Source organism: Ciconia boyciana, chromosome 10 (assembly GCF_034638445.1).
Source record: "Ciconia boyciana chromosome 10, ASM3463844v1, whole genome shotgun sequence".
Classification (NCBI taxonomy): domain Eukaryota; kingdom Metazoa; phylum Chordata; class Aves; order Ciconiiformes; family Ciconiidae; genus Ciconia; species Ciconia boyciana.
In genome coordinates this window covers 21,175,411-21,188,188 of record NC_132943.1, presented here as the reverse complement: position 1 = coordinate 21,188,188, position 12,778 = coordinate 21,175,411, and the positions used below count along the sequence as shown (strand labels likewise).

The 12,778-nt window shown below is 37.0% G+C and overlaps 1 protein-coding gene across 6 annotated transcripts in view; it reads left to right on the top strand.

The window, feature by feature from the left end:
- The window catches only part of COBLL1 (cordon-bleu WH2 repeat protein like 1), an 88,795-nt gene extending 77,627 nt beyond the window's left edge, over nucleotides 1–11,168 (top strand). For all 6 annotated transcript variants that reach the window (XM_072874543.1, XM_072874539.1, XM_072874541.1 and 3 more), the window contains 4 exons: nucleotides 1,630–1,715; nucleotides 3,131–4,755; nucleotides 5,447–5,629; nucleotides 8,636–11,168. In XM_072874543.1, coding sequence (XP_072730644.1) covers nucleotides 1,630–1,715; nucleotides 3,131–4,755; nucleotides 5,447–5,629; nucleotides 8,636–8,722 — 1,981 coding nt within the window. In that variant the 3' untranslated portion in view covers nucleotides 8,723–11,168. The remainder of the gene's footprint in view (nucleotides 1–1,629; nucleotides 1,716–3,130; nucleotides 4,756–5,446; nucleotides 5,630–8,635) is intronic.
- The last annotated feature ends 1,610 nt before the right edge of the window (nucleotides 11,169–12,778 follow it).

Below are 12,778 nucleotides of genomic sequence, written 5' to 3'. Positions count from 1 at the left end.
TTGCTTGGGTGTGTCTGCTCTATGGGGAACAACGAGGAGGAGGATCAGCCAAATGTTATTTTTAAGTTGTCTTGAACCTGCAAATTATCAGCCCTGTGTTATGGGGCCAGTTTGCCCCATTGTCCAGGGGATGTTTCTTTTTTCCCCCCACTCACTTGTAATAGCCTTTCATGGCCTATAATCCTGGTGAGTATCATCTAGCATGCACTGCACTCTAACTTTAGTTTGGCAATCCTTTCTTTCCTGAAATATCACAGGGTTTTCAGAATGAGGACTAGGGTTTCTCTGACGTTATATTTCTGGAAACCTTTTGATAATTCAGATCTTATATAAAAGATGTAGTTACTTTGAACAAGTGCTTTTTAATCAAACCAGGGATATGTGTAATATTGCAGTCAAAACCCCTGATTCCTCTAATGGTCCTCCATGGTGTTCTGTGGCTTTTGGGTTTCTTGTTTGTTTTTTGGTTGTTTTTTTTTTTAACAGTTCAGCCTGTTGTGAATACTTGTAGTTCAGTCCCTCAGCTGTGTTCAAGGGAATGGAGATAGGCAAGAATACGGAGTGCAGGACTGAGCTTTAACTTTCTTCCAACAATAATTTTGAGAGCGTATGCTCCTGTTTAGTGGTTTATTGGACACTTACAGTATATTTGGGACTGTAAAAGCAACATGAGGATGGATGGTTATTGAGGAATTTATCATTTTAAATAATTCAAAGCAGATGTTTCAGCTCAAGGCACTGGTTCCTGACAACTAATACATTTGATGTGGCAAATTAATTGGAATCTTCATAATGCCAGCATTTGTAACTACAGAAAATAAAAGTATCTTAAACAGAGATGTAAGTTTGAAGGTCTAATATTTTTTTTTAAAGAGAAATGTCAAGTATTTTGGCCTTTTTCATTTACCTTTTGAAGCCAAGGACTAAATAATCCTCCCCCCTCCGGCTCCCCCAAAGATGAGGGGTTTATTCAGCATTTGTGCAGTTCTCTTTTCCCCCATGATCTGAGGACAGAAATTGTATGCATTTGCAAAATGTTTAGTATGCAAGTAACACGTTTGATGCATGTTTCTTTGTTGTTCTCAAGGTACTTCTTGAAAGGGACAGAAAATTTTTCATTACTATTTTGAAAAGTCTTTACTGCACAGTTCCCGTGTTCATATGCAGTCAGCATCTTGTGCAGCTTCCTGTATATCACACTGGGGACAAAATCAAGGACACGTTTGAAATGTTGGGGGTGTCAGAACACTTCACACTAAGAACACTTTTATATGAATGATAACCCATCACCGTTGTGGCTTCACTGAAACCGAGTTGTTACTGGAAAGGGGCTTGTTCAAACTGCAGGAGTAAACAAAAGGAGGGGGAGAAGGGAAAGGAAAACTGATCATCTGCTTACACAGAACGGAGTGAAGCTGCATGTCATTTTGGTAAAATATCATAGCAGCATTTCCTCTTGTTTTTTAAAAAAATAAAATAATCTATTCTGTTGAGCGCCCCAGTGTTTGGCAGAGTGATTCTATTTTGTCCATCTGTGTTTGGAGAATATTGCCAGTTCTCTTGCATCGTTTCTTGTGTTTACTGAAATGAATGATACCAGCATATTTAATGTGCTGTTGTGCTTTGCAGAGGACTACAGACTAAGATAAGCAGTGAGCAAGCTGCATTTGAAAAAGACAGGAAGCTTAGAGTTTCGGATCAAAATAAAAACGATGGTGAGTAGTTCCCACTCATTTTTAATACTTCAAAACAAGGTTGAAGAGAACTTTTCTATTCCTTTGAAAAAAATGACAATACAGTCAACTCTTGAATTGCTAACATCAGATTATTTTCTTTATACTTTCTCTAGCTCTGGAGTATCCTCTTTGAGATGAGGTGACAAGAATTGACTGCAGTTGTGGTTTTTAGGGTTTTTATTTTTAATGGTTTTTTATGACTTCCTATAGCAGCAAAGCTGCATCGCAGTGTTGTAGGGCAGCATGGGTGGAGCAGCGCAAGGCTGGGCACAGAGGGTATCCTGCCACGTGGTGTGACATGGGCACCGCACCGCAGCAGGGAAGGAGAGGCCATCGGTTGTTCTTCGTTACGAAATTAGCATGAGTTTTCTGCATGAAAATGCAAATATTTTTAAACACAAATAGAACAAAGTGACATGCTGCTTTGAAAAGAAATGACAACATCCTGTGCATCTAATGGATCATAAATTTTTCAGTGGATTTAGTGACCTGACATTTATTTTACCCTTTTGTGACACTGATTTTCAGATTTATATATTAGGCCTTCCATAGTCTTTTATATTCAATGCACCTCTGTTTATAAATCATAACAACATACTGCATGCGTCCTGTTTATATGTGACATAAGTTTTAACTGCCGTTTTATAACATACTTGAAATGAGGAGAGACTTTTTTTTTTTTGCAAAATACCACCCCAAATGATTATTCCTAAAGAATTTAATTTTTCCCAATATTGTATTTAAAACAATTTGACCCAAATATTCCTGTATTTTGGAGAGGACTACATGTGTTTAGTCTGGGGGTAGAAAATTGAATTATCAGACCTGCTAAACAGTTGGAAAAATAGGGTTGGAAAATTGCTTTTGTCCATATGTTTTCCAATTATTCCCTTGTACAAATATATAAGACGTAGTTGACAAAAAACATTTGTAATGTTAAAACTAAAGAAGAGAAGCCACAAAGGTGCGGAACTAATATAACTAACTATAACTAATATAACTAATAACTAAAGGTGCGGAACATAAATAAGAATTGCATATAACTTAATATTGAATAGTTCTTGAGCTCTTGAGTCACTGATGCCTACCTATATAATCAACTGAAATTCATTAGCACTTTTTAAATTATTCTAGAATAGATTTTTCTATTAAGTTGATGCATGGCACCAGCAGCCTGTTAATTAAGGAAGAATACCTGAGTTAGAATACTATTATTTGGCAATACTAGTCAAAGACAAATATATCTTTAAATAGCTTTTAAGGAAAATTTTAATATCGGTGAGGAGCCAGTCCTTGTAGTTAAATACATTGGATGCAGGGCTTTGTGATGTAAGGGGGAAGGTTGAATCTTTTTGGCATTTGTATTAATTTTAGAATCTCTCTTTAACTTAAAGATCACAGTGATACAAAACTCCTTCCAACAACAGAAGAAGGGAAAGAACTTCAGACAGCCGAAACTGGAACAGTAGATTTTAGAGAAAATAATAAGCTTGAAGTTGACAGACTATCAAACTGCCAGGCATGTAAAAATGACATCTCTGTAAGTCATAGGATTTATCCTCAACTGATTCCAGAAAATCAAGATCAGAAAACAAATCAAACCAGCTTGGACACAGTAAAAACTCAGGATGTTGCAATCCAGACAGGTCCATCAGACAGCAATTTGGGAAGGACTACACATAAAGAAATTATTGTTCCTCAAGGTTGTGAATCATCCACATTCAGAGGACTGGTCCCTCAACACAATACAGATACAAACAACCCCCTTCTTCAAGTGATGCATGGAATACAAGAGGATGAAGATACTTCAGCAGAACAAAATCATGAGAGACAAGAAGTTACCCGTGAAAAAGTAATTCCCATAAAAGATCAGAGTCATGTTTGTATAAATGGCAGTAATTTTGCTTCACCAGAAACAACTGCAAAAACTCCAGATGGCTCTCCTGTAAAAGGTTACCCTCTTTATAGACAGGACATCAAACCTAAACCCAAGCCTGCTAATGAAATTACAAGAGATTACATACCAAAAATTGGAATGACTACTTATAAAATAGTGCCTCCAAAATCCTTAGAAATAATGAAGAGCTGGGAATCAGAAATTCCATCAGATTATAAGAATCAAGAGGTATCTACTTTGGAAAACTCTCTGAAGCCTGAAGACCCCAAAGAATTCATAGTGCAAGCTGAAATTCCTCATCTTCCAAAAAGTGTGAGTCTTTTACAGGTTGGTTCACAAAAGGAACCTGCAACAGCAAATGATCTGCTGCACAGAGTGAACAGCATTTCTGAGCACGTTGTGATGTCTGGAGCTGAGATTACTACTGAGAGCAATCGGATGGAAACAGAGTCTTCCAAACAGCGTGTCCCACTGATGCTAAGCTTGGATAATACAAATGCTTCTTCTGAGACTCAGGACAAGTCAAATGCATTAAGTCCTACAACAAAGCCTAGTTCTTTTTATCTGCAGATGCAACGAAGAGCTTCAGGTCATTATGTGACATCTGCAATTGCCAGAAGTACTCTTTGTGCTCCTAATTCTGTTCAAAATGAAGCTAAAAATACAGAGATGGGAAAAAAAATCTCATCACCTGATGCAACTTCTTTGTCTTTACATAAAACAAGTACTTCCTCTCCTCCAGCAGATGAAGAAAAAGTTGATGATGGAAAAAAACTTGAATCCTCCACTTGTCCTGTTAAAAGCAATAAACCTTCAAGTTTTCCCTCTTGTCCACCAGCACCGTTGAACCTAAGAACTCTAAGAACTTTTGCAGTTCCAAAGCCGTACTCCAGTTCAAGACCATCCCCTTTTGCTCTTGCTGTCTCATCTGCAGTCAAAAGGTCACAATCATTCAATAAGACACGTACAATCACTAGCCAGGCACCAAGAGAGGAATTTCCTGTTGAACTCTCCTCCGCTGCTTCGGCAGCTGAATTCTCCTCAGCTACCTCCGTGCCTCCAGTGAAAAACCCTTCCTTACAGGCTGTAACAGGGGGGTCACCAAACAGTCTAATGGATGAGGTAAACTTTATTTCTAATATTGCTTGACTATTGATCCACTGTCATCCAGTGTGACTAGTCTCGAGGCTAGTCTCTGAACTGCTCCCTGATCAGAACGCGCTGTATTCATACAGTGTAAACACCTTGTGGTGTCTAGCAGTAGCACAGCATCATAACAAAATACAGGAAAACAGGGAATGTTAAAGTGAAACCAATCTCATTCAGATTACTGGAAATAATTATTTCTTGCCATAATTAGCATATTAGTACTTCAAAGAATAGTAAATTAAATAGAATAATTTCTATTTAGAATCATATACCTATTTACATTTAGAATCATAATACCTATCATTTATATTTAGAATCATATACCTATTTTTATGTTGGGAGTGCTTATGATTTGTTCTTTATGGTTCTGTGTGTTGATTTCTTAAATTTAATTCTGAGTAGCGCGATCAGTTTGGCTTCAAGTGATCATGGCACAAACACACTTGAATGGGGGCATAAAATTTTGCTGGCATAATTATCTGAGGGAGAAACTATGTGCTATAGTGGAAATATGGCTGATCTCTGAAATCTTGAATGAAGCAAACACTAGAACGGTGGCAGTTTGCTACGCAACCTTGTGCCAGGTTGACTTAGTTCTCCATTTATGACTAATTCAGATTAAAAGGTTTCATTTTGTTTTTCCTCCCACTTCCTCCCTTTACAGAAAGGCAGCAATGTGAATAGTGAGCAGAAGAGTCAGGCGCAGTCAGGTGCTTCCACTGACCACCCACCCCCTGTCACTAAGAGCCAAACTGCGATGACGTTCCAGCGCTCTGACCCAGAACAGATCCACCAGAGCTTGCTGGCTGCAATCCGCTCTGGGGAAGCTGCTGCCAAATTGAAAAGGGTGAGTTTTCATCATTGCATCCGTAACAATGAACTCATGGTACTTCCTTCAAAATTACCATATTAATGCCTGACACTGAAAGCAGCTAGCCTTGGCACAAAGGAGGTCTCTTAACAATGGGAAGGGAGGTGGGGAAGAGAGTTCAGTTTTGCGGAATAAACTGGTGAATGCACACGCAAAGCTTCATATGTCCGTATTTTCAACCAGTACAAATCCAATCGGAAATCTTCCTGAAATGAAGTAGAAATCTCTAGGTTATCAATTAAGTATCTCTCTCATAAAATCGGGAACATATTCAATTATTTGTTTGTGTTTATATGGTTTGAAGGGGTATGGTTTTAGACACATGCTAAGCAGCTTCACCCTAGACCTGAAGTAGCTGCAATCTTTTGCAGGCAGATAACACACAGAAGTTCCAAAGATTGTATTTTTTTTATTTATTAGACTCTATCAGGTCCTTAATTCTTCTTAAATGTACTTCAAGCCTCCTGCTGCTGTTTGGTATCATTAGGAAGATATTTCTCAATGTTTTGTCAACAGTCCTGGTAGGACCATCTTCCCCCACCCCTTCAGGTTAAAACTGTGGCTTAATTTTTCTTTTCTCTCTCCTGCAGTTCACCTATACTTCTCTCATTGGGTAAAATATTGAACACTTTAAAAATCTGTATTGTTTTAAATTTGTAACCAGACAACTTAATTATATCTCACACAAAGCTTTCTTGACCCAGCATTAGTATTTTGCATTCTGGATAGAGGAAAAATTTCTCATTGCAGAAGGTTGAAGAAATTCAGTAGGTTTTGTTTCTCTTCCCTTTCCCACTTGAAACGTGAAAGAAACAAATGATGTGTGGTGGGCGGATGTGAGGGGTTTTTTGGTTTTATGGAAGTCTTTGATTCCCTAGGGTCAAAATCTCTCAGTGGATGGTCAGATTTTAGAACAACCCATTTCGTAGATAAGGTTTTGTTTCAGTGTAGCACTGCAGCAGCCTCTCTGAGACTTGTAGACCTCCCATCATTTCTACACTGAATAGGAAGATTCAGTTTCCCGAAAGGTTACAAGCATGCTTAAGTAGTTTTTGACCTCTAGTCAGTAAAAGCGGTACATAATACACCATAGTATTATTTCTAACTACATGTCACTAACCACAGCCACTTTAAAAACAGGCTAAGATTAAGCAAATGCTGTATTGTTCAGAGTCACTTAGAGGTAAAATCTATCTGTTCTACTAGAAATATTGTTTGGATTTCGTTTGCATATATTTTTATTAAGGTTGGGGTTTTTTCCTCCAATGCATAATTACATTCTGAATAATACTGAACTTCATTTATTTTGCATAGTTCATTAACTTTGTTTTATGATTCTATGGGAAATAGGCATGGCTGTTGGCGCAGTAGCTTATAACTGTTTTAAAAAATAAAGTTCCTAATGTGCTTTTCAAAATTCGAGAAGTCTCTTTCTACTAGAAAGAAAACAAAACCCCCCTTCATTATGTGGTTATTCATTCTTTTCTAATAGACATGTTCTTAGGGTAGATTTGACCCATATAATCTTTATCAGCGTAGATACAAGAATGGCATGGGGAAGAAGAGAGAGATGACGATTTAAGTCCTTTTTCCCCTCCCTTCCTCTTCTGTGGGTGGGAGATGTTCTTTCTCAGTATAGTATCTGTTGAGGCTGGGGGTGAGGAGAGGGCTATACTTTTTGAGGAGAAATTTTAATAATGAAGATGCTTTAAGCATAAAGAAAAGCATTCTGCAACACAAAAACCTGCCACGGGGTTCAAAATACCTGAAACACACACACAGAAAATGCAATGAAGAACCCACTGAAATTTTGCCAAACATAAAATGGTACACGCTGTTCTTTTCACTCTTACCCAGAGCACACAGGCTGTGGTACAGGTATGTCTCACAGCAGAAGGAGGTTTTTTGGCCTACGGCAAATTTAATTAAAACATGGTCTCATTTTAGGTTTAATGTGGACAACTGGCAGTAGTAGGACAAAGAGAGAAATGAAGCATTTTGTATCAATAAAGCACACAAAAGTGATTCCCAGTATTGAAAGGACTCTTTAAATGCTTTCACCTCATAGCTTCCACCTTCCTGCTGCACTCAGTAAAAAGAGCAGTAACTTGATCCATTTGAATTATGAAAGCGGTCTGTCAGGTGCTTGCTTCTCTTTTTACCTCTTACCATACTCTCCCTTCTTTCAGCTCTGTGAGGGAATCATTAAAAAACTAAAATGCTGGCACACTAGCCAAACTATTTTTTCCCGTTTTACTTAATATGTTGTGAGTATGCAGTGCCGAGATCTGTGGCCTTTTGTGTTGCTGGTCTTTTCTGTTCAATAAGGCCCTCAGTAATTATTAATCTAAAATGGGTCAAGTGGGGTTTCTTTTTAACCATCTTTCTCTTCAGAATGTTTTCATTGTGTTTAGTAAACTGTGTGCTGTGGTATGTGGTTCGCATGGCTGTGGAGCATCCACAGCTCCCATTAACTCCAACTGGAGTTGTTGGTTTATGCAGCTCCCCTGAAAATCGGGTCTTTGCTATCTATCCTAGAAGTTATAGTTTGCTCTTGATGAAGGAAACATTACCATGGTATAAAGGAATGTTAGAAGATTTTGTTAGAAATCAGCTCTATTCAATATTTAATAAAAAATGTTGGTTTAGTGATGTTTTTTCAAGTATTTCTTTGCAACCAGGTCTGGAGAAGGACTAAAAATTATGCGTGTTTTGAATAGCTATACACGGAATTTTTAGATAGGTTAAAATATGTTTTTAAGTAATTTCTTATATTTCCACTTCTGTAGCATATGGGCTTTGTTCAGAAATCACATAGGAAGTCTTTCATTGCGATGAGAAAAATGCTTCTGAAGTAACAGTATGTCTGTTTCCTTGAAGTAATACCGTGTAACATACTTTGGAGAGAAGAATCTGAAAAGTTGGGTTAATATTTCTTTTTTCTTTTCCCTCTTTTTTTTTTTTTTTTTCTCCTGCCTCCAGGTTGGTCCTCCATCAAACACCATATCTGTCAATGGAAGAGCCAGGCTTACTCATTTGTATTCTACAGAAGCAAAAGCTAATCGCTAGATATTATACCAAATATTTTGCACTTTACTACTGCTTCATAGGCCAACTTAATACTAACTACAAATTTTTGAAAGTGTAAATGCAAGTATATGTTAATATATTTTTGTCAATTGTTATAGGAATTTCAAGCTGGGTCCTTTGATGCCTTGGGAAGATTATTAGAATATGTAAATTATGGTAACATTTTGCCTTTTTTTCTTTATAAAGCTGACTATGCTGCTAAAAAGGTTTAAGAGAAGGTGCAAATGAGCTTTGCTTATGTTAGAATGAGATTCAAAAATTCTTGATTTTAGCCTTCCAAGACTGAACAATATGTAGCACTATGCTGAAATTAGATTTAAAGCAATCTAAGAATTTTAGATCATTAATTTTCAATTGTGTATTACTTTAACAGATTGTATGAATTTAAATCTACCACATGCTGCCTCCATATTACTTTGTTAAATTAAATTTGTAATTAGTAGAAAATTGTAATTATATGCAATACTTTGTTTCTCTTTAAAAAATGGATAGTTTTGTTCCTTCCGTTGAGAGTAGTTGGGATAAGTATTTTGCTTTTTTTATCTCCTTTAATTTTTTCCTGGTAGCACACACACACACAAAAATCAGGACATAAATTATTGGAAATTTTTGTACTACTTAAAAACTTTTCTTAACAGTAGCACTACATGACATTTCTCATCTGCTCTTTGACTACCTGTATATAGTATTGACCTAGCACTCAGATAAGCAATACTTTTTGTGAACTATATATATTTTAATGTAGTCATAAGCATATAGTCACTTACTGACAAAATGCAAATACCACGTTTGATACTTAATGAACTAGAAGAAACTTTTTTTTCACTGGAAGTATGACTAAAGAATGAACTGCTTTGGACTTATTTGTGTAAAATATTTTAATCTTAAAACAGCACAATAACACACTTATAAAGCATTCTTGTGTCTGAGAGTGTCTATTTATAGATTAAGCATTAAATACCAAAATGGGAATATATATTAAAAGAAAATGCTTCATGCTATATTTTATCTATTTTCCATTTCTTGTCAAGGTTATACATTTTGGGGAGAGGGGTGGAAATATGATCACGCTCATGATGAAATAGCTAGATTATGGATGCATGCAGCAAGTGCTGGGGTATTTGCCATATTAAAATATTTTCTTGCTGGAGTTGATTTAAATAAAAGTAATTGTATTTAGTTTCTATTCTTTAACAATATATTTATTTTGTACTTCAGAGACATTCTGTAACTCAGTTTCAGAAACTGATCTATATGTGCATTTCAAAGGGTTATTAATGATTTGCTGCCAGGTTTTTGTGCAATAATCTCGGAGGTCTCATTACTTTTCTAGCACAGAGTCAATTATTGATTACAAATAACAGTGTTAATGCTGAAACCGTTCAAGGAATGTTTTAGTAAATAAAAATTCATAGAGAGCTGATGAACATTTGTTCACTGCTGTTCCCTCATGTGTTCTCTCCTATATCTTAGTCCCCTGTCAGTGTGTATTACCACTTCCTTCTCCACCTTGTTCTTGCCTCCAATCAAGGGCTAATTCCAACGGTGGGGGGAACCCACGTGGTAGTTCAAAAGATCTGTTTTGGGGTCTGACTGCAAAAGAACGCTTCATCCTTCACTTGAAAATGGTGAGGTAGAAGAGAGAGGGCTTTTTTCTAGTTTCTAACTGGGGCTTACATTCTAGATTTCACTGTGTCTTGAGGGACAGACTTGAAAATTGTAACTTTCCCAGGATTCTAGTGTCTGTGTTCATTGTGATGTTTGAAGTCCATCTTTTAAGCATTCCTGTACAACACGCTGATCTGTAACTGCCATGGAGAGGTTGCACTGCGAAAGGAATCTCCTTGTTTGTACTTTGGGTGGGAGGGGGTTACATGTTTTTTCTCAAACCTTTGTATTCTCTGCCAAGGTGACTAAAGTAATTTCATAGGACTAATTTAATCTCCATCTGTGGTAATACAAGTCTACGTGACATTTCACTATTTCAACCAAATCGGTGGAGTCCAATTATTTTGGTTTGGGGGAAAGATCAAATAACCTTGCTTTGTTGTTGTTTTCTTTGGGTTTGACTACAGAACTGTACTACTGTATGTTCCTTAGTCCTGTATATTAAAAGTACATTACCCTTTTGTGTGAACTCCTGAAGGCAAATATCATCTTATGTAACAGATTAAAACTAAAAACACCTTGCTTGAATTTTAGGGTTTCTTGTCTTTGTAACTGAACTTGCTTGATAATTAACTGAAATGTCTACACACAATAGTACTGTGAAACTCTTCAATGAGATTTTCTGTTACCAGCTGGCAATATTGTTTAGCGAAACTTTCTCTTTCCCCCTTCTTCCGACATGTATATGTAAGACATTTTTAAATCTTGCTATTGTATATCTAGAGACTAATTTTTCTTCTTCTACTCTTGTATTAAATTCTACCAGAAAAACTCTTGTTGATTAACGTGATGTGTTTATTCATTGTTCAAACAAGAAAACATTTCTGCTCAAGTAACAAGTGAGTGTTTCTAGCAACTGCAAGCCCAAGTTACACAGCAGTAAATTTTTGTTGTGGATGCCTTACATGAGGGAAAACAGACTTTTTTTTGGCCCAAGAATACTTACAGTTTGGGCAACCCGTACTACAGATGTCTTCCAACAGAAGGCAACTAGTTATGCCATACCACTTACAATCCCTTGCTGCTTTTGAATGGCAGTCAAAACGTTTAGGGAAGGAGAGTCAGGATATTGCAGTAAATGAATGTCAGTGTAATTATGCAGACAAAATAGCAGACCCCAATAATGGTGTGCTATGACTTACTGTCATGAGCTCTCTGAAGAAGCAGCAGATACCCATGTAGCACAGTGGGATCTTGGTCTATCTCAGGCTCCAGGACTTTATAAGTAAAGGAGGGCTAGAAAAAAGAAGAGACATAGTAAAAATGATCTCATTAGTTATTATAGATGATATCATTTTTATTTATTCTACAGAAGAATAAAATTAAGACTACAGATGTACCTGGAGAAGGGAGCAGTGTTGCTGGGAAAGCATCACCAGATAATATTTGGAAATATTGTTGTGACTAGAGGTGTTAAGGCCAAGGCAAGAGCTCTCATACTTGAAGCTGAAAGATGTTAAACCACTGGATGTCTCAATTTTGGGGAAGTATATTTAGTAATCGGTGCCCCGGTTTTTCCTAGATACTTGTTATTTGTGCCCTAGCACATTGTAGCATGCATGAAGATCTCTAAGAGCAAGGAAGACATTAAAAGGACATGGATACGGACCAAGAGGCATGGGATCACACATACTAGGTAAAGGATAAGAATATAACATGAGAGCAGCTAATGCTTTTAATTTTAAGTTTGTACAGGCACCTGTTACCAGCCAAAACAAACATTTTCCGCTGGAGCTGCTTAGAATCCTATTTTAATACACAGTTGTGAAGAAGGTTGAAAGAATTCTGTTAAATAGAAACAAAGAAGAGATGCTGTTGAGCAGTAGGGTGTACATCCTCGAATGTAATGCTTGGCCAGAGTGTATCTATCAGGTGTTGGACAACTACAGCTAGATTGAAGAGTAACTATAAATCACTAAGTTGATGGGTTGGTAGCCAAGCAAACAGAGCTCTTTGCAGAAGGGAAAATGTGTCTTAATTTAATTGTCTGTGTCGGTGTTAACAGAATGTGAGGCTGGAGTCAAAAGAGTGTGTTTGGACCGCAGCTGCCTTCTTCACAGGCACAACAACTGTTTCTGGGTGCTGTGAGTGGTCTGAGGTTCTGAGGCTGCGATGTTCTGTTGAGGTTGGCTGCTGACTGGATAGCTGAATCTGAAACATCACTTGTTATAGATGGATTTCTTACAAAGTCTATTTCGATGATTAAGCAAAACTGTAGCACTATCAATGGAAATGTTTCACAGCTTTTAATTGAAAAGGAAGAAGCTTTCTATGTGGATTATTTTATACAATCCAATTGCAAATCACAGGTAAGGTGGACTTTTTTTTATTATTTTAAAATGTCTGATTAGGTAGCTTTGTGAGAGG